Raw genomic sequence first — 20,179 nt, forward strand, 5'->3', positions numbered from 1 at the left:
GTTGGAAGGGACCTTAAAGCCCACCCAGTTCCACCCCCCTGCCATGGGCAGGGACACCTCCCACCAGCCCTGGTTGCCCAAAGCCCCATCCAGCCTGGCCTTGAGCACTTCCAGGGATGGGGCAGCCACAGCTTCTCTGGGCAGCCTGTGCCAGTGCCTCACCACCCTCTGAGTGAAGAATTTCTTCCTTATAGCTGATCTAAACCTACCCCCATTGAATTTAAAGCCATTTCCCTTTGTCCTGTCACTCCAGTCCCTGACAAAGAGTCCCTCCCCAGCTTTCCTGTAGGCCCCATTTAGGTACTGGAAGGCTGTTATAAGGCCTCCCTGGAGCCTTCTTTCTCCAGGCTAAATAACCCAGCTCTCTCAGCCTCTCTTTAGAAGAGGTGCTCCAGCCCCTGATCATCCTCGTGGCCTCCTCTGGACCTGCTCTAACAGGTCGATGTCTCTCTTATGCTGGGGCCCCAGAGCTGAGCACAGTGCTCCAGGGGGGGGTCTCACAAGAGCGGCAATGATCACAGGCAGTTAGCGCTTGCACTGGCAGGCAGCAAGGAGTAAATGTGCTAATCTCTGGGCTGGGGCAGCAGCTTTCATTTCTGGAGATCGATCTCTGCTTCCTTTTATCTTTGTTCCTCTCTCTGTGCCTCTGCCTGACCCCAGCCTCGCCCTCATTCAGCCTCCTGGTGCACTGCCTGCTCCTTGGGCACAGCTGCGTCGTGGTGATACAGCAGCAGCACGAGCTGGGGCAGAGGGGTGCAAACGCTCTGTGTTGCTCCTGGAGTCATTTTGTAGCCACATTGCAGCTGTCCCAATACCAGGGGGTTGCTCGGATTCCTGTAATTGCCCTTCCCCATCCTACCAGAGCAGCAGGAGTGGGGCCTGTCCCTTGTCAGGCAAAATTTCCCAGATCTCTGCCTGAGAGCTGAGTGAAAACAGGACACAGAAAGCAAAATCAGGGATGTGTGAACCCAGACTGTGTGCGAGGGGAGGCTCACCCCACCTGGCCTTGATGTCTCGTGGCACCTCTCTCTGCATGGGGACTGAGTGGTTTCTCCTCTCCTGTCTTTCTCAGACATGCCAAGGGATGCTGAGGCCATGGACAAGCCTGTGCCCTGCCCTCTGCGCGCTGTGGACCTTTCTTCAAGCTGTTCCTGCTGAGCATCGCTGATTAATTTTTTTTTTTTTTGCCCGTTAGAGCACAGATTTCAGCGCAGCCAGCAATCACCCAGCGATCCCCAGGGAGTGATTTGTGAGCGGTAATGAGTGTGGGAGCCTTTCACCTCGAGGACATCTCCTGGCATCCAGCTCCCTGCCTGCGTGGAAAGTGCTGACTGCGTTTGGGCTGGTGCCCAGGCTGGGAGCTGCTGCTCGAGAGCTTCTTCGCTTGGCGAGTCAGCGGGCGGTGTTTGTGGCACCAGTGGGGACAGGGACATGGGGACATGAATGGAGGAGAAAACACCCATCCGCAGGCTCTGAGGCTCCTTAAAATGACAGTTTTCAGGGGCGGTGGGGGCACTGGGGATGGTGGGGACCTTTGTCCTCCTCCTCCTCCTCCTGTGCTGGTGCCGCCGCCACCTTCGACCCCCGGCAGCCTCAACAAAAGCAGCGTGGGGCTGCGTGGCGCGCGCCAGGTAATGAGCGAGTCAGCTGGTGGCCAAAGTGCAATTACAAGTTGTTGCTGGAAGCTGCTCTCTTCCAAGGGAGCTAATTGAAAATACACGGAGACCATTATGGTAATGACGGGGTTCTGCAAGGGGGGGGGGAACTGGAAGTGCATGGGGTGAGTTTGCTCTCGGCCCCCTACCAGAAGCCACCACCACTGCTCTCGCCTCCTCGCCTTGCTCCCCAGCGGCTCTTCCAGGCTCCCTTGGGGATGCTGTGAAAATGAGGAGCCTGAGAGAGGAGCCGAGAGCAAACTGGCTCCCGGGGTGGCCGAGGCTGTGGTCAGGGCTGGGGGAAGGCTGCCTCCCGCAGCGCTGCGCGCCCTGCAGCCTCCCGCAGGCTGAGCCCATCACGTGCCTGGTGCAGTCCAAGGTCCGGCCGGGCAGGGCCGTGGATGCGAGCAGCAGCAGCCAGCAGTGCCATGGGGAGCCTGCTGTTCCTCCTCGGTGTGCTGCAGCTCCTTGGTGAGTACACCCAGGGCCTGGCTGCATGTAGAGAAGGGCTGGCTGAGGGATGATTCCCCCATTTTCAGGTGTCCTTGAGCAATCCTGTTTCGGAGCAGAGCTGCAGTGTCACTCGCAGTGTGTTTGTAATGCAAAGAGCAAAATGTATTTCCAGCTGGACAAAGAGGAGGAAGGAGAACCAGCCTGGGAGCCCAGGCTGCTGTTTGCGTGTGGCACTCGCCGCACCTCTGCAGCTCAGGTTTTCCTGCTCCCGCTCGAAGCCAGCAGCTCCGCACTGCAGGATCCATTTTCTGTTGCATATGCATGTCGCTTTGATGTTCAAGGACTGCGCTTCCCTGGAGACGAGGCTGATTAAATAGCACGCTGATATTTCCCGGGCTGCGGAGGGTGCAGGAATGCGTCAGCACAGCTGTATGGGGAAAAGAGGGTTGTGCGGGACCAGCTTAACCTCTGCGGCCCCACAGCCCCGGCCCCACGGTGGGCAGCGTGCCGGGCAGGCACACAGAGCCCGGGCTCGCTCCACAAAACACCTCACAGCTGTGGGAACACAAGGTGTGTGTGCCATGGGGCTGGCAGAGCCTTCCTGCCATGGCTTTAACCCAGCTTTTTGGGGTGGGAAGGACACGGGTCCCTAGCATGGACTGAGCAGCTTGCAGTGGCTATCTGGGGGCTTTTTCCTTCCTTAAGCTCTTTTTGACTCCAAGCCAGCGAGGACCTCAGATCTGCCCTTACCTTCCTTTGACTGCCAGGAAGGAAAGTTTCCGTGCTGTGTCTCAGGACATCTCCCACCCGTGCTGAGGCAGCTGGAAGATGTGACTCCTGCCCCTCTGCTCCCCTCCTACCCCAGCTGCTCGTGCCCACACTCTGGTGCCTGCTAGTGCATTATGCCTTCCATTCAGGTTAAAAACCTATTTTTTCCTCCTCATCCGGCCATGGCTATGTACAATAAATGGTCTCGGCAGAGCCCCTGGCAGAGCCAGCCAGTGCAAGTCTGCAATTATGCTCTGAAGGCGATCATTACACACTGATAAAGCCTCTGCAGAGCCTCCTTAGCACAACCAGCCAGCTCTCCTCCCGGTCGCTGGGACTAGCAGAGCTGTGCAGCACACCTTCCCCACCAGACACAGCCATCCAGACCCCTCCTCTCCGAGCTGGGGTCCCGGTGGCCCCTCGGTCCCTCCCCACCCCACCTCCAGCCCCAAACCATGCTCCTGCCCCTCCTCTGCCCACTCCCCTCCACCACCTACTCTGTATGTACCCTGTAGTGCTGTTATTTTTTCCCTTTTCCTAAGGAAAAGATGAACCCTATTAAACCCTATTAAGAGCAAAGGTTTTTTATTTTACTTTTTTTTTTTTTTTTTTCTCCCCCTCCTCGCTGTCTCATAAATCACTTTCCCGAAGCCATTTAATTCAGGCTGTTGAGAATCATCTCCAGGTGAATGCGAATTTCCCAGCCAAGCCTGGGAAATGTCAGGCTGGCAGGCAGATGCTCCCGGAGCTCTTGTACAAACAGAGGGGATTAGGGTGGAAACCAACCTCCTGCAGCTCAGCGAGCGGGGCCCTCTCTGCGGGTGGTGTGAGCGGCACCACCGGGGGCCTGGCAGCCCATGGGGACAGCTGCTGGGGGACACCCAGCCTGGTGGGACCTCAGGCACTGGGACACAAGCAAATCCCCACCAAATATATGAAACCAGCCAATGTTTTGTGCTACTTGCCGTACCAAATCCCCCTTCTCCTCTTGCCCTCTCCTCCTGGCCCTGCTGGCTCCGTGTGCTCACCTCCTGGAACCACCAAGGCCAGGGGCTCTGTATTTTATTAACGCCTCATGGGTTGGGGCCCTAAAGGCACCAGAAAACAAGGAATTGAATGCATAGGTACCAGGTGGTATATATCATCCTTACCCGCTGCCTGCAGGCCTTCACTGCCTTGTCTCTTGTGTAAAGTACCTCTCTCTTATTTGTATTTCTTCCTGGCTGGGTAAAAAAAATATCACTCAGCCAAAAAAATAAATCCCTTTTGCAGAGGAGGCAGGGGCAGGAGGAGTGGGGCTGCGGACCTGCAGTCACACAGAGGCTGAAAATGGGCAGAAAATCCCCAGATCCAGCTTGAAAAGGTCGAAGCATCCCATAGAGCATCCCGTGGTGCTGGGCACTGGGGCAGGCTGCCCAGGGCGGTGGGCACAGCATCAAGCTGGGCTGCAAACCCAGTCCCTGCAACCACCGTGGGAGAACCAGGGGCTGCGACACCCTCTGAGGGCCTGGCCCTTGCTGGGACATCTCCCCAGGGGTCCCGGGTCACATTTGCTTCCCTGCTCCTCCCAGCTGCTGCCAGGGCTGCCTACAAGCAGTGGATTCCCAACACCAATTTTGAAACCGCGTCCAACTGGGATAAAGAGCGGGTCCCGTGTGCCAGCGACGTGATTCATTTTGAGAAGAACAAGGTATCAGTGCTGAGGTTTTTCTTTTTATTTTATGTATTTATTTGCAAAATGACATTGGGCATTTGACAAGCCCTTTACCTGCCCATGGAAAGCGCCCTGAGACTCGTTTTTATTTCTCTCTTTCCTTCCAGGTGCTCTCGGTGTTCGTCGGGTCTCCCCACGTGGTGACAGAGATGGTGAGCAGCGTGCCACGGGGGGATGGTGGGGGGCACTGGTCTGGTCTGACCCACGGAGAAATCTCATCTGGGGCAGCAGCTCCAGCATCCTGAGCTCCTCCGTGCAGAAAGCCTGGAGCAAAAAGCCCATTTCCATGTTTATTAATTTATTTATTTTCATCTGGGGGAGTAGGGGGTGAAATGTCCCAAAAACCCATTGGAAGAAATTAAGTTTTCTTCCCCAAAAGGAAGGAAAAAAAAAAGCCCTGTCCGCTGAGCTCCTTGCAGCAGCCTGCTCGGGAAGCACCGGCTGACGGCGCGGCTGGTGCAGAGCAGACACTAGCCCTGGGCTGAGGCTAAGTGAAGCTGACAGGAAAACACTTTGAAATGAAAACAGGCCATTCGGGGAAATCCCCAAATGTTGCTCGAGAAATTTCCTTTCAAATGCCATCGCTTTCCCTATTTTTCTCGGGCACTCTTGTCCCGGAGGCGGTGAGACGGGCACGACGCTGAGCTGTGATGCAGAGAAGCCCATCCCGACACCCGCAGCCAGCCCAGCTGGGGCGTCCCACCAAACGGGACGTGGCCACGGCAGAGTTTTCTCTCTGGGCTTTAGGCTCAGCAAAAACCCAGGATTTTGCTCTTTTCTCAGCCATTAATTCTGCACGAGCCCTTGAAATTTACGTTGCGTAATTTGTGCGGGCTGTCTACCCCGCTAATAGTTTTGATGCTTTAATAACGCCACACGCCATGTTTAATCCCTCTACAAATATTTGGAGGAGTTACTCTATTTACGTGGCATTTTACATATGAATTTTGGAAGGAAGGAATGTACTTGGGAAATACGAACAAATGTAATGTAATAAATGAGGTGGAATTTACCCAGAGAAGAAAAGAGCAAAATATCACTCCAGTAGATTTTATTTTACTTACAGATGAATGTATAATATTTCTAAAGTACTTTCATCAGAGGACTGCGAAGTGCATAATTGCAAAGCAGCATTATTCATTACAGCATTAGCCTTTCAAAAACAAGCTAAAGAGCCGAAATTAAAAAGACCCAGGGCTGGCCATGCGCTGGGAACAAAGGCGAGAGGCCGGCGTCACACCAACCATCCCACCTGCGGCACCAGAGCCCCGCTGACCTCTGCCTGGTGCTTGGCTGGAGGTTTCCAGGTAGAGCTGGGGGCAAGTGGCCCCAAAATCCTCCCCCAGCACGAGGCCAGGCTCTGGTGGGGCTTTCGAGCCCTTTGCAATAGCTGCTGCTGGGCAGCTGACAGCATCGCACGGCTTCCCAGCACGCAGCTCCATCCTCCTCGAAGCATCCCTGTTTGCAGTGAGCTGTCCCATCGAGTTCCCAAACCTGGCTATTCAATTTTGTAATTTCACCTCCACCATCTCCCTCTGGCTGCCGTGCTCCGTGCTCACCAGGTGATAAGGGGGTTGCCAAGATGAGGGATTTTTAAGAAGCCGAAATGCAGCACCTGAGCTGCCCGGCCGCTTGTGGGGACGGCGTGAAATTTGGCAGCGGGGTCGTTCGGAAGCAAATTGGTTTCGAGGCTTTTCGCAGCCAGGCAGGGCTGCACCTGCTCGGATGCCGGCCTCGCCGCGCTGCAGAATTAATCACTTAAATCAGCAGGAATACATTAAGCTTTGGGGTCGCCATGGAGATGCTATACAGCCTTTGGCCAAAATAAAAAATAAAGAAACAGGCGAGCGGTGCCTGCTATAGCATCACAGGAGGGAATTCGTGGCCAGGGAAGGGGCTCGGCTCTCATTGACTTTCATGAGGACGGTGCTGACTGCGCAGGGGAGGAGATGCTGGGGCTGGTGCAGGGCTGGTGGAGCCGTGCGCTCGCTGCTCCTCTTCTCCGGGCCGAGCTGCAGCCCCCAGCCCCCGCCCAGCGCCCCGCAGCCCCCCGGAGCTGCCGGGGTCAGGTCGGGGCTGCAGGGACACGAACCCACCAAGCTCACCACCCTGGCATCAAGGGAGGCCCCCTCGCTGTCCGATTTGTCCCTTTGCTCTGAAGGTTAGAGCGGGTCTCTACCTCAGCTCCACGCTAAATCCAAATCCAGTTTAAGCCTAAGTGACTTTGAAGCGTAACCATCACTATTAGGCTGGATTTTCTATGGTCTTTAGCTGCCTAAAGATGCAGATAAGTATTTAGCAGGCTTCCAGAGGTGCCTGAGGGTAAATCTGCAAAAAAAAAAAAAAAAAGGATGGAGGTGCTCGGGGCGGCAGTGCCTGATGTGCCAGCAAGGCACTGAAACCCCAGGACCCGGCAAGGGGCAGGGGGCCCAGAGCCAGCACCCCCTGCCCTGCCTGTGGCTGCGGGGCTGCTCCTGTGCCTCGCAGCGGGTGCTGTGACCCGGGTGCAGCTGCACCCCTGGGTGCTGGCCCTGGTTTTGGCCCTGAAGGGCTGCAGGCTCTGCAATGCCCCCGGGAAAGCCGGGCACGGCGTTCCCCAGCCCGCGCGGGCCCTCGAGCAGTGCGTGCCCCAGCTGGGGCCAGGGCCGGCGCACGGGGTCAGGGATGATGCCACTTGCTATTTTGGGGGGCAGGAGTCAGGTTCAGCCACGTGGGCAGCGCAGCCTCCTGTGGTCTTGGGGTCAGGGCATAGTGTGAACATCACCTTTTGCTCCCTGCTGCTCCCTGCTTGGGGGGAAACCCCAATGTCCTGGGCATCTCCGGTGCCTTCAGCCCCCAGAGCCCCCTGCCCGGTTAGCACAACGCCTGCACCCAGCTGGTGGCCGTTCATCGCACCCCATCACCTCCCCGTCCCCACCCCGAGCTGTAGGGAGGCGATGGGGTGGGATTGTCCCCCTGGGACCTCGCTGCCCGCAGAGTGGGCTCACACCCGAGCTGTGTCCCAGCGCCCATCCCACAGCCTCTGGGGTCCAGCTGCCCAAACCTTGTCCCTGCCCACCCCTCCGGGGCCCTAACCCCCAGGGAGGGTCAGGAGCCGGGGTCCAAGCAGGCCCTCATCTCCCGGCGTTTTATTTTTAGCTGCCTAATTGTGAGAGCAGAATGTACTCGGCTTTGCTGCAGGATGCTCCTGCTTGGTTCCTGGCAGAGATTGATCTCGAAATGCCAATTGCTCTCCAGGGGCGCCGGCTCTAATGAATTGCAATGGGTTGTGCTCGGCCCACGCACCCGCGCTCCCCTCCCCCTGCTTCCGAAAGCACGGCAACGCAGGTTAACGAGACCCAGACAAGGGAACGGGTTCTCTTTTCCCGAGATGAAGGTAAAAAATTTATGGGAGTGTGTGTGTGTGAGTGTGTGAGGACACTTAATTACAAGCCCAGCCCCTGCAGGCTGCTCCCCGGCAGCGTGCCTGCGGAGGGGCTGCCTGAGGAAGGGGTGCAGCGAAGCAGCTTTTTGCAGCCCTTCATGCTGACACCTCCCTGCGTTTATCTGTTCCTTGCAGGCTCGTTTGCAGCAGGAGGGAGCTGCAAAGCCCGCGGTGAGCAGCGCAGCGTGCCAGCACCCCGGGGGCTCGCGGGCTGAGGGGGTGCTGGGGCAGCTCTGGCTCCGCGCCTCCGTCCCTCGGCGAGCAGCTCCAGCCGCCTTCCGTCTCTCTCTGACCTTGGGTGAGGAGAGGAGCTCAGAAAAATGAGCTGAACTAATCCTGAGTAGATTTGTAAATAGCTCTAAGCCTCTGTTTGCAGTCTGCAGCCATAGCTCAAGTGTCTTAGCCTGACTTGCACTCCCGCAGGTGCAAACGTTTCATGGACCGGCTGCTCGGCGTGGGAGCTGTGTCCCTGCCCTCACTTCTTGGGCAAAACAGTGAGGATGCTCCCCGTGTCCCCTCGTCCCTCTGCCCAGGCACCAGGACACCCCATTTCTGCCCAGGGAGGCTCGGAGCCCCCCGGGCAGCAGCTACACATGGGCCAGGAGCTGGCCAGGAAAAGTGGCCAGTGGTGCTGGGATGCTCCAGGTGCAGGAGCAGGGGAAAGAGCGGGGTCAGGATGGACACAGCAGCACCGGGCTTGGAAGCGAGCTGGAGGATGCAGGTGTGAGCTTCATCCGGGCAGGAGAGGACACAAAGGAAGCCCCTGACAAACCAAAACAACCCCGCGGCGAGCGGAGCCCTGGCAGCTCTCCAGGGCCATCCCCGGGATTTACCTGTGGATGAATCTGGCCCCGTGCCTCACTGCTGGATCCCACCCAACAGCCCGCACACCTGGCGGCACTCAGGGCCCCTGAGGGCAGGGGGAAAACCCCCGCATTTCCCATCCACAGGCAGCGGCAGGAAGGCACCAGAGGCTGCCTGCCCTCCTGCCTTTCCCCCTGGCAGATGCGTCCCCTTTTTCCTGTGCTGATGGACGCGGTACCGCTCCCATGCTCACCTCAACCCCATGCTCATTGCCAGAGCACTGCCGGGACGCGCCAGAGGCTGGGTACGACCCACACATCTCCAAAGCTGCCCTCTCGGGCCTCCGCCTTTGGGTTGGAACAGTTTCAGGTCATTCTGCAGGAGGGACGTGCAGGGATGTGGCTCCTGCCCTGCCTTCCCCTCGCCTCCCTTTTGCACCTCAGCAGTTGGAGTTGTTCTCATCAACGTGCTGGCATGGCATGGCTGAGAGCGAGGTGGGGTCTATCCTGTCATCTTTTTGGGTCTTTTTTTCTGACTTTGATGAGAAAAATGATGGCTGTGTGTCAGTTGTCGTTACATCTGATAATGGAGACCAGGGAGGTGAGCCATTCCCAGTGTCAGGGCTGGGAAGTAACCAGTGGGACTCCAAGCTCGTGGTATTAACGGCCCCGGAGTACGGGTTGGCAGGAGCCGAGGAAAACAGATGAAACTGCCAGCTTTTTGGCTCTGCTCCTTTGGTACATGTCATTGCTCAGTTCAAAATGTACTTGGAGAGGGGCCCAGCCTATATGTAATTCCTATACAAACTCCCAAATGCAGAAAGCCACTGCCCAACCAGCGTCTCCACTCGGCCTCTGCAGTGAGCCGAGCTGCTTAACTCTTTGCTCTGCTGGGGAGAGACAAAGTGCAAAGTGTTGGCAAACCGAGATGCTCTGGGCAGCAGCGCGTGCCCCTGGGGAGGGTTTGCCCAGCTCTGCTGCCAGCAGCAGTGGCCCCGTCGCTGCCTGCCCACGAGGCTGGCAGAGGTGGGTGCACGACACCTCTGCAGTGCTGGGCAACGAGACGTAGATGCAGCTGCTGCTGTGGAAACTCCTGCTGGGAAGCGAAAGTGCAGGGCTCCTCTTGCGTTTTCTTGTGTGCAAGGGGATGTGATGTTGGACCTGGCGGGTCACTGGGTTTGTGTGTGTGGATCTGCAACCAGCCGAGGTCCTTACCAGGCTGCCTTCCTTTGCTGCGGGTGTAATGCATGTACAAAATGCTCTCGCATCGCTCCCGGGAGCAGTGTGAGTAATGCAGATTACAAATGTACGGACACACTCATCTGAGTGCTGCCTTTGCAGCTTTTTTCTCCCCCTCCTTAATTTGTGATGCTCTGAACAAACCATCTCGTGGCCACCTTGGGGTGTTTGGGGTGCTCTGAGCCACAGCCGTGGTCAAAGTGCTCAGAAACCTCCCTGGGGACAGAGATGTCCACCAGGCAGGGGGCAGAGATGGGACTTCCCAACCTGGTGGTCTCAACCTAGCAGCAAAACTCAACAACATTGCCTTCTGCAGCCAGGGAAAGAGACCAGGGGCCAGCTGGTGACAAGCTGCTGGGGGTCAGACACCTCCTGGCCCGCTCGGCACAGTCATGCAGGGCTGCAGCCCGCAGGCTCATGGAAAACAAGCCCAGTGCTTGGCCTGGTAAAGGAGGCTGCTAGCACAGAGCTTGGCCAGCTCAAAGCAGGCCAAGTCCCTCAAAATGTCACCAGACACAGCTTCTGCGTCTGCAGGCAGAGGGCACGCTGCCATTCTCATCCTGGCAGACCTTTCAGCCTCTCTCTGTGCTGGAAAAATTGGCTTTCCTCAAGAGTGAAGAGGTTTGGAGGACACGGTGGTGCAGCTCCTGGTTAGGCACTACCCGTCCCGTGGTCTCATGGAGCAGCACCCGTGGGCAAATATCCTCGCAGCAGGAGGAGCCCAGAGCCCCCCAGCTCTGTGCCGTGAGCACCCGCGGGCGAAGCCTCCCCCAGGACAGAGATCTGTCGCAGCCACCCGCTGCCATCTGTCCCAGGTCTCGCTTTCTCCAACCCCCTGCATATTTACAGGCCAATTAAGCAGATGAAACCCCAACATCCCATCTCACGTGCCTCTCCCCCAGCGCAGAGCCCGCTGCAGAGGCACGGCGTGGCCCCGCGGGCTCCCAGCGGCTGGTGGGAGCGATGCTGCGTCCCCATGGACTGAGCCGGAGGAGGGCAGAGCCTCGCACATGACTCAGCCCTTGACGCATGGAAATGCTGGGGGAAAACCCAGCTTTTCCTCTGGCAAGCTGTGCATGGAAAATGAGGCGAGCTGGGCTGAATAAGCGGCGCGCTGCGAGTGAGTCGGTCGCTTAGTAGTGCATCTTTATAAACTCTTATCTTTTAATAAACCCACTGTGGTTTTTTTTTTTGTTTGTTTTGTTTTGTTTTTTTTTGTTTTGTTTTGTTTTCAAACCTTTAATAAACCCGCTGCCCAGCCGACAGCCATAGGGAGCCCACTGTTGTGCCCCCTCTGGGTGCTTGCAGGCAGGATTTGGGTTTTGCATGGCATTTACGAAGCCATTTCGGAGCCGCTGGGAGTGTTTGTGTGTGCCAGGGGAGGAGGGAACCGTGGAAATCTAACCTGGCTTTTCCTCTTTTCTTGATTTAATCCCTTCCTCCAGTTCCTCCCCCTGAACGGAGAGCTCCTCCTGGCACCTGGCGCCGGCTTCGCGGCTTTTGACGGCAGCTGGGACGCAGGATGTGGCTCAGGTACCTCGTGCCGGGCTGGCTGCCCAAGCAACGCGCGCTCGGCCACACGAATTCAGCAGCAGCAGCGCTACCATGGCCTCTGCTGTCCCACCTGGTGGTGGGGTGATTCACCCCCGCTGAATCCCTGCCCTTTGATGGCTTCCCTCACGCCGCGCCTCGTTTCTCCTGCTCCATCACCTGTCTGCTCAACCAGTAATTATCCCGGGGGGCTCTTTGAAGTCGGAGCGGAGAGGTGAATGCTGTTTGTGTTTCACCCTGCCTATTAAGCATGCAGCCACATCAAAGCCCTCGTTCTGCTTTGCCACGGCAGTTCTAAAGGAAACCAGTTACCAGCTGCACACCCGGGCCTCCCAGCACCGAGCCGTGGCCATTTGGGCCCTGCAGGCATCCGTGGGGGTGTCTCGGACAGCCCGCTGCCTCCCGTGGCTCTCAGACCACAGCAAGCAAGGTAGAGGTTTGGTTTGGGCAGTGCCATTTGTTTGCCCCGACGCTGCTTGCCCCGGAGATGGGGACTTTTCACCCAGAATCAGAGCTGCTCTGAAAGCGACCTCTGCCTTGCACAAGGCTTTGGCTGCCGGCCGCAGGATGCTCCCAGGGAAGCAGTGGGTGTTTTGGGGCCACTTTCCCAAGTGAATTCCTGGCAGCACAGCTTCAGAGTGAAGGCACACGCTGCAGGCACTGAATCCCCACGTGTGAGCTGAGCTGGTGGAGGTTCAGCTGCTGGGGAAAGGGGAGCAGGAGTGGGGCACGGCATGGCCAACATGGTTAACAGCAGGGTGGTGCTCTGGTTTTGGGGCTATCCACCGAGGGGATCAGGGCTGGGCATCCTTCTGCCGCTCTGCCAGTTTGCTTAGGATCAAGGACATGAATTATCACACTCACTTTTACCCAATTCAGCTGTGTTTCAGGCTTTGTGGCTGTTTTCCCACCACTTTTACCCACCCAGAGGCAGGGGGTCGGGTAACTCCACCTCTCCACCTCTCCTCTCGCTCATTCCAGGCGCGGTGCTGAGGTTTGCCGATGCCGAGCAGCGCTCCTGGTTCGACCCCGCGCTGTGGCAGGATGTGTCCCCCGCTGGGGGCCAGGAGCCAGCCGGGCGCATCTTCTCGGTGGACGAGGAGCGAGTCCCGTGCCAGTACGACGATGTTATCTTCCAGCCCGAGACCTCCTTCCGTGTCAACCTCGACTCGTCGCAGCCAGTGATCCGTCTCCGGAGCATCTCACTCATGGGACAGGTAACGAGGAGCTGGGGGGAACGTCCTCAGCACCTCCTCACCGCATCCCCAGGGAGGTGCAGCACCAGGCAGCTGATGATCCAGGGCTTTGGAGATTTTTTTCTCCCCACTGTGCCACCAAAGGGCTGCCTCTGGCCCAGGCACGTGTCTGCCACCGCTGTGCTCAGAGCCCCCCGGGACGCCCGCCTCCCACCCGCAGCCTGGATGTGCCCCGCGGGCTGACAGTTGTCTCCCAGCTTTGGCTCCGTGCCGCTCTCTAATTGATCGGGGGGATAATTATAGGAACGCCCGCAGCCTGCTGCGCTCCGGGCCAGGCAGATGCCAATCCCCGTCCCTCGCGCGCAGAGGAGCTGAAGATCACAGCCTCTGCGGCAGCACACAGGCGCTGCCTCCAGAAGTGGGAGATGCGGTAGACATCTCGCAAGTGATTTATTATTTCTGCTGCTGTGCTGCCTGGGATCAGCCATTTCGGGGCCAGGCGTCAGGAAACCCGCAAGCCGCCAGCGCCAGAGCCCCGATGGAGCTCATCTGTGGGGTCTGGGTGATGCTGAGGTGGGTGCTGGAGTGATGCTGATGCCTGGGACCCCCCCAGCACTGAGGGGCACAATCCTGCACCACCAAACCCCCCTGACAGCTGCAGTGCTGTGGGGTGGAGGCAGCCGCTGAGTGATGAGATGGAGAAACGCTTTGTACGTTTGTGTATATCTCGTATTTCTCAAAATCCAACCTTATAATGAAAGACAACTCTGTCCCTTTCCATCCAGCCCACTCCTTGCTGCCCGCAGGGTATTTTCACCCCGAGGACTGAGAAATCCTCTTGATGTGTCAGGAAGAGCCTCCTGGGGAAGGCAGCGGGTGCAGGGTGTGGGTGGCTGTGCGGGATGAGGCTGGGAAGGCCAGCTCTGCATGTGCTGAGCCGAGCCCACTGATGTTCCCCGACTTGAAGGCGACCACCTCCTATCCAGTCCCTTCCCCCTGTAATTAAAACCACATAAACTGAGCTCCCTGGCCCAGCGGAAAGAGGCAGAATGGGAAAATTCTCATGATTTATTTGTGGTCCTTTAAAAATAAAGATAAACTGGACAAGACTTTTCTGTTGCCCCCCCTGGAAAAGCCGGAGCGGGCGATTTGCAGGGTTTCCCTGCTGTGTGGCTGCTGCAGGCTGCCTGCTGGAGGCGGTGATGGAGGTGCTCATCGTCCTCCTCCTCTCCTCCCGGGCAGGAGCTGAGCAGTGCCGAGGCTTGGGCCGAGTACCTGGGGGGCCCCTCGGCCCCGAGGCAGTTCCACGGCAATGGCACCCTGCAGGTGACAGGCGCCCGCTGCCCCCACAGCTCCGGCTGCGCCTGTGGGAACACCCAGGTGAGTCCCCCTGGGGAAATTTGGGAAGTTCTTTGGGAGAATGGGGTGATTCCTCCCCATGGGAAGGAACAGGGGGATGAGGGACTGACGCTGCCCTGCTCTCCTCCAGGACGGACACCGCATCTGCGCCTCCCTGCTCGGGGCAGCAGGGTGCCCGGTGCTGCCCTGCCAGAGCCCCCTGCGGCCCCTCGGCCACTGCTGCGGGGTCTGCGGTGAGTGGGGGCCCGGAGTGTCCCGGTGGGGGTCACAGCGCGGCAGTCACACCTTGTGCAGTGCACAGCAGGCAAAGGAAGCGTGCCCTTTTTGCACCTTTCCAGCAGCAAGTTTGTTTCGCATCATTTAAGATAAAAACGTGCAGAGCGAGAGCATTCCCTCTGCTGCGGGCACGTATTTGTTAACCTACCTGGCAGGCACCGCAGGGCAGTGCTTCATACGTGCCTGTACCTGGGCATTTGGTGCGTCGCACCGAATTCATTAGAAAGGCACCATATGTTTCCCTGGTACGCTCCTAAAAGCAGAGCCTTTTAAAGCCATTAGGGGAATTTAATATTTCTCCGAACGTTTGCTAGCATTGTTCCCGAGGAAAACATCTGAATTGATGAATGCAGGGCAGCGACGGAGGGAACATGAGCACCCGCTGCTTTGTGCCTCCCCTCCAACGCCCCGGCAGCACCGCAGCCCTGAGCCCCCACTAAAAGCAGAGCTTCCCGCGGGTGTATGCGGGAGAAAGCTTTCAGGGGAGAGCTTCCCACTGCAAATACGACGCCAAACAAAAGCCTTTCACCCAAAGCAGCTGCTGAAAAGGCCAGAGAAGGAGGCAAGGTTTCTCCGGGCAGCGCTGCTCAGATGCTGCTCCGCTCCCCAAGCCCCGTGCGACCCAGCTGGCTGGAGGTGTTGGGGTCCCTGGGTGCCACCTGGGGCAACTGGAGTTGTGCCTCTGCTGCAGCGCTCTGTTTTTGGCTGTGACTGCTTGTCTGTCTGCTTTTGGCCCACAGGAGCTGTTGTCACCCTGGATTTCACACCTGATTTTGATCTGCAGAAGTACCAGGACAGAGTGGTACAAGCCTGGCTCAGCCTGGTACGTCCCAGCATTGCATTGTGTCTCGGTCCCCAGTGTTTTGGAGGCTTTTCCTCCCAAATTCGGCCTCTCAGGTGTGCCATGTTGCCAGCTGCAGGCTGGCTGCAGGGGGTACCCCTGGAGAAGGCAGCAGCAGGGATGGCAGCTCTGTGCTTGGGTTCACGTGAAGATTTAGATGTGGTCCTCACTGGTCCATCAGTGCTGCCTATGGATGGGATTTGTTTCTGCCCAGCGCTCTCACGGGCTTTATGTGGCTTTTGTGTTTTGGAAAGCCCAAGTACGAAGGCGTGCAGATGGCCATCTCCAAGGTGCACAGCGCCCAGACCTTCCTGGGACTCCTCCCGCGGGGCTCCGTGCCCGTCATCCAAATCGTGCTGATCGATGGTGGGGCAGGAGAGCAGGCTGGCACCACGGCACAGCAGCTGGCCACGGACCTCGTGGGCGACATAGCACAGCATGGTAACCCTGCCATCCCCTAAAACACGTCCCCGGGGCACTCACAACCCCCCTCACCCCCACCAGGGCCTAACACACACACTGCTTTTCTCACCATTTCCTCAGGGAACCTTGCTTATCCCAAAGTTTCACTGTTTTAATCATAGCGGTGAGTGGAGCACCATGAAATAAAACTTATTTTTTCCCCATTTCTTGTGCTTCGACCTGTGCCCGTCCTTGCTCTGAAGGCACTTACCTGCCCGTGGCCAGCCTGGTGCCTGCAGGACCCAGGTCCCTCTCTGCAGAGCTGTTTTCTGGCCTGAACACTGTGGGTGTAAGAGGCAGAAAAGCGTGTAGATCCCAGCTGGGGGACAGGCACACAGCCCTGTGGGTCCACACCCACACAGATCCATCCTGGTTAAGCCCACCCAGCTGTTTATCCCACCTGTTTATCAGCTGTTTATCAGGGAATGGGGCTAAAATGGGTGACCCTACTGTGCCTGCTCCTCTGCCCTGTGTGTCCTGGGGCAGTGTGCAGGTAGCTCGCCCCCTCCAGCCCTCTCCCTTTTCTTCCTGCTCCTTCCCAGGTGCAGCACTTGGCATTTCGAGCAGCAGAATGGAGGTGGCCACCGGCAGCACCCTTGGTGGGCACACAGGCAGCCGCGTGGCGAGGAGGATCGCAGCAGGGACGGTCCTGGGGCTGCTCTCCGGGCTCCTGGTGCTGGGAGGAATCCTCTTTCTCTACCAAAAGGGAAAGCTGAGGTAGGGACAGGGCTTCTGTGGCAGCGTACAGCTGATGTTGGTGACCTGCAGGCTGTGTCCTGCTCTGCTGGCTCCCAGCCAGGGCTGCTAGGAAGGTCTGAGGTGGCCAAAGGGCAGCTTCGTGGCCACAGCCTCCTCCATGGCCAGGAGGGATCCGCTGGGCACAGCTGCCCCTGCTGCCTGGGGAGATCTCCCCATCCTTGTAGGCTTCTGCCTGCAGCCTGCCGGGGATGGAGAGCTGTAGCTGCCAGCTTCTAAATAGAAACCACATCAAAGCCATGCAAAACAGCTCTGAAACAGCCCTGAGAGGGGACAGCAGCGCCAGGAAGCAGCCGCAGCTCTCCCCCAGCGTGCTCATCCTGTGTGCTGTGCAGCGTGCTGGGCACCCCCCATGTCTCCATCCCCTTCCCCATGACATTTGGCATCGGGCAGTGCCCACAGCAGGCTCTGGCTGCCTGCAGCACCTCGGCCTGCAGCTCCCCACACCTCACTGCCCCAGGGAGAGAGGCACCATGGACTGGATTTCATCCCCATGGATTAAAAGAGGCAAGGGGTGATTCACAGGTTTATCAGCATGGCTCGCCCCACTGCCCTGACTGCGGGTGGCAGGGATTGACCCCAAACACGTTATAATGCTGAGGGCATCGAGAGCATCTGTGTGCCCAGTGCGCTGGTACCTGCCAGGGGATGAGGATCCAGGGCCACTGCTGGCTGTGCCGTGGGCTGACAGCAGAGCAGGTGGCCGGGGACACTGCCCCGCCGCATGGCACGTGCTGGCATAACGCTGCCCAGCCATAAAGCAGAGCCTCCGTTTAATTTCTAAATAAAACTCCCAGCCCTGTAATTGCTCCTTGATGATTTATATCCCACTGACACTTCCTTGGACGCCGGACAGGCCTGCGAAACCAGCTCTGTCAGCAGCGGGAGGGAAGGGTGTGCAGCTACCGGAGATGGGCTGAGCCCGTGTCCCCAGCCGCCCTGCTCCTGCGGCACGTCCCTGGGCGGTTCCGGGGCAGGGAACATCCCCCGGTGGGGTTTTGGGGAGGGGGTGACCCAAGGGTGCTCCCCCCAGGCTGCCCTGCTGGGCTGCGGTGAATTTGGAGGCAGGGACGTAGAGAGGCGGTGTTTTTGGTTGGGTTCCCTACTCTTGTGGGTTAATGGTCAGCCTGTCCCTGGATGTCTTCTTCCAGCAGCCACCGAGTCCCCATGAGGGCGTTTTTGGCTGCACATGAAGTCTGGCTCCATGCAGCAGAGCTGTCCTGGCCACCAGCAAACCAACAAATTCACCTTGTTCCCACCAAAAAGAGCCCAGCATTCCAGTATGTGAGCACGCTGGGGGGGCTCCTGGGCTGCGGTGACACGTGTGGAGCCTCGTACCTGGCATGGGACCGGGACCCTTAGGATGAGAGTAACAAGGAATCTAATGAAAGCAATGGTAGTGATTAAGGTGATGAAATGATAACATGGTAAAAGTAATGATAAAAAGTGATTAGTGCTTGTTGAGATTGCAGTGGGAACAGGTGGCAGCTCTGTGGCAATTTGTTTTAGCCCGGGAAAGGCGAGCGGTGACTGAGGCGACCAGCACCACACGGCTACCTGCGGGCAGGTCCCGGAGCTGCAGGCCCACTGTTTTCTGCCCAACGTGCAGCCTTCCCCGGGGACGGGGCACTAATGTCCCCTTTCAACCATAACCCAAACCTCTGGCCCCTAGTTCCCACCTGCCTCATGTATTGGCAGCGTTTCGGCCTGGGGTGTGCAAGGAGGGAGCTGTGGGGCCGGGGTGCTGAGGGTGACACCACGTCTGTCCCCAGGCCGTGCCCCCTGCGCCTCCACCGCCTCCGGGACCAAGCAGAGGACGCGGCCTCCCCCGAGCCAGTGAGTGACAAAGGCTTCGACAACCCCATGTTCGACGTGGTGAGTGGCCCCTGCCTGGGGATACGGGGTGCTCAGGGCTCTGTGCTGGGTGGGTTTTGCTGGGGGTGCTGCTTCCCTTCCCCATCCTTCGCTTTTCCTTCCCCTGCTGCTGCAGGAACCGCTGGAATCCGGCTCGGTGGAGGAGGCGCCGCAGGAGCTGGCTCCCCAGGCCCCGCCGATGTTCTACCTCAACCCCCTGTACGACCCCAGCGAGACCGAGACCTGACGGCAAGGCCCTGAGCACGGGCAGCCGGGAGGGCAGCCGCAAGCAGCGGAGCCCCCTGAATAAAAGCAGCCGTGTGGTGAAGCAAATGGCAGCAAACCTTCGCCGTGAGGGCTCGGCCACGCAGGCACGGCCTCCTGGTGTCACCTCTGTTCACATGGCACATGTTTTGTCGGTGCCATGGTGCTGGGTCTTGTGTGGCACCTGCTGAGGTGGGGTCTGACTCCACGGGGTGCTGAGCGCCCTGCACTGGGGCCAGCCCCGTGCTGGATGTGGCCTGGGGATGGGGCCCTTCGCTGATGTGGGTTGGGGCAGCGGTGGCACGGGGGGGCCTCGGTGGTGTTTGTGGTGTGCCCCGTTCCCTCAGGTGCTCACGGAGTCAGGCACCTGTTCCTCACAGAGCGGGTCTACTGAGTGAGCCTGAAATGATGGAAATAGATGCAGATTTATGCAAATTTGCACTCTGCTGGGTTTTCAGTAGGGCTTGTTGGCATATTCCACAAGGAAGTAGCTATTTTAAGTTTATTATATTTTCTTCAAGTCTCTGGAAGACATAATCCCTTCTCAAAGGCCTGGGAAAGCATCGTGAGCTGTACTGGAGCCCTGAGGTGGGGTGAGAGGTGGTGAAACACCGCAGCTGGCTCTGATGAAGCCATTGCCTGCTGCCTGTGGTGGCTGCCACCGGTGGGTTGGGCACACACAGGGCCCTCAGACACCACCCCTGACTCAAATCCTTGCCCTAAAGAAGGGGACAGTGGGGACACAGCACACTGCATCCAGCCTGTGTGCTGGTTTGTGGCTGCGATGTTACCATGGTGCCTGGAGAGCGCCTGCAGCAGCTGCTGGCCCCGTGTGTTGCTGCTGGGGGGGGGGGGGGGGGGGGGGGGGGGGGAGTGTTTGTTCTCTGCTGTGCTTCCGAGTGTTTTTGTGCTTTTTTTTTTTTTTTCCTCTTTCACATCAGTTCATTGCAAGTGACTGGAGCTCTTCTAGTAAGGTTTTTTCCCCAGCTGAGGTCAGCGCAGTGCTGCACCAGGCAGCCCCTTGCTCCTGTCCTGTTCTGCAGGGGCTGGGGGCCGTCCCAAGGCAGCCCCGCTGGTCTTGCTGCTCGTTTCCCTCCCTGTGCAGTTTTGGGCCTCTTGCTCCAGCATCACGAGGGCTCAGAGATGCTGCAGAAGGCAAATTGTGCAGGGCTCTGCCCTCAGCACAGGCCTGCGCCCCGTCGGCCCTCTGTTTTTGGGCGCATGGGTTTGCTACTTGCCAGGCTTCATTCTTAAAACGCGTTAGCAGCTCGAGGTCACTTAGAATAGAGGCTTTAATTAAAGCAGAGATTGATTTTTTGCCAGTGGGCGAGCCGAGCACGTTCTGTACTTTTCCTTCAGGAGAGCCATCCATGCGCTCGTGCGGAATCGCTGCGGGGAGGGGGAGCTCTGCAGAGCACCGAGCGCCGCTCGCGCTGCCACGCCGGGGCCTGTGGGGCTGCAAAGCCAGGGGTTGGTGGGGGAACGCAGAGGCTTCGGTACGTGGGAGTCCCTCCTGGGACCCTGCATTCACAGGGAATTTAATGCGCAGGCATCTTCGGCAGCC

General features: G+C 58.3%; 2 protein-coding genes and 1 long non-coding RNA gene across 4 annotated transcripts; 2 read left to right on the plus strand and 1 right to left on the minus strand.

Annotated features, from left to right (window-relative positions):
- Nucleotides 1-2,027: 2,027 nt before the first annotated feature.
- Nucleotides 2,028-19,050, plus strand: AMN (amnion associated transmembrane protein). 2 transcript variants are annotated; one of them, XM_084520749.1, is made up of 12 exons: nucleotides 2,028-2,126; nucleotides 4,448-4,566; nucleotides 4,698-4,742; nucleotides 11,502-11,589; nucleotides 12,589-12,824; nucleotides 14,046-14,183; nucleotides 14,293-14,395; nucleotides 15,179-15,261; nucleotides 15,534-15,720; nucleotides 16,284-16,458; nucleotides 18,270-18,372; nucleotides 18,488-19,050. In XM_084520749.1, exons 1-12 carry the CDS (start codon nucleotides 2,057-2,059, stop codon nucleotides 18,596-18,598), a joined length of 1,458 nt encoding a protein of 485 aa, XP_084376875.1. In that variant the 5' UTR covers nucleotides 2,028-2,056; the 3' UTR covers nucleotides 18,599-19,050. The 2 variants fall into 2 exon arrangements, with proteins under 2 accessions (XP_084376875.1, XP_084376874.1); XM_084520748.1 differs by having other exon boundaries at nucleotides 2,034-2,126; nucleotides 12,487-12,824.
- LOC311438079 (uncharacterized protein) lies at nucleotides 7,852-8,781 on the plus strand (the record flags this gene model as incomplete). Its single annotated transcript, XM_084522128.1, has 3 exons — nucleotides 7,852-7,966; nucleotides 8,150-8,312; nucleotides 8,438-8,781. The coding sequence occupies exons 1-3, from the start codon at nucleotides 7,961-7,963 to the stop codon at nucleotides 8,779-8,781; spliced, it is 513 nt and encodes a 170-aa protein (XP_084378254.1). The 5' UTR covers nucleotides 7,852-7,960.
- On the minus strand, nucleotides 14,397-16,086 carry LOC311437441. The gene is made up of 2 exons (XR_014693464.1): nucleotides 15,953-16,086; nucleotides 14,397-15,695 (listed from the first exon to the last, which is right to left on the minus strand). It is a non-coding gene; the product is annotated as an uncharacterized lncRNA (long non-coding RNA).
- Nucleotides 19,051-20,179: the final 1,129 nt, after the last annotated feature.

Source organism: Aythya ferina (genome assembly GCF_964211825.1).
Source record: "Aythya ferina genome assembly, chromosome: 5".
Classification (NCBI taxonomy): Eukaryota; Metazoa; Chordata; class Aves; order Anseriformes; family Anatidae; genus Aythya; species Aythya ferina.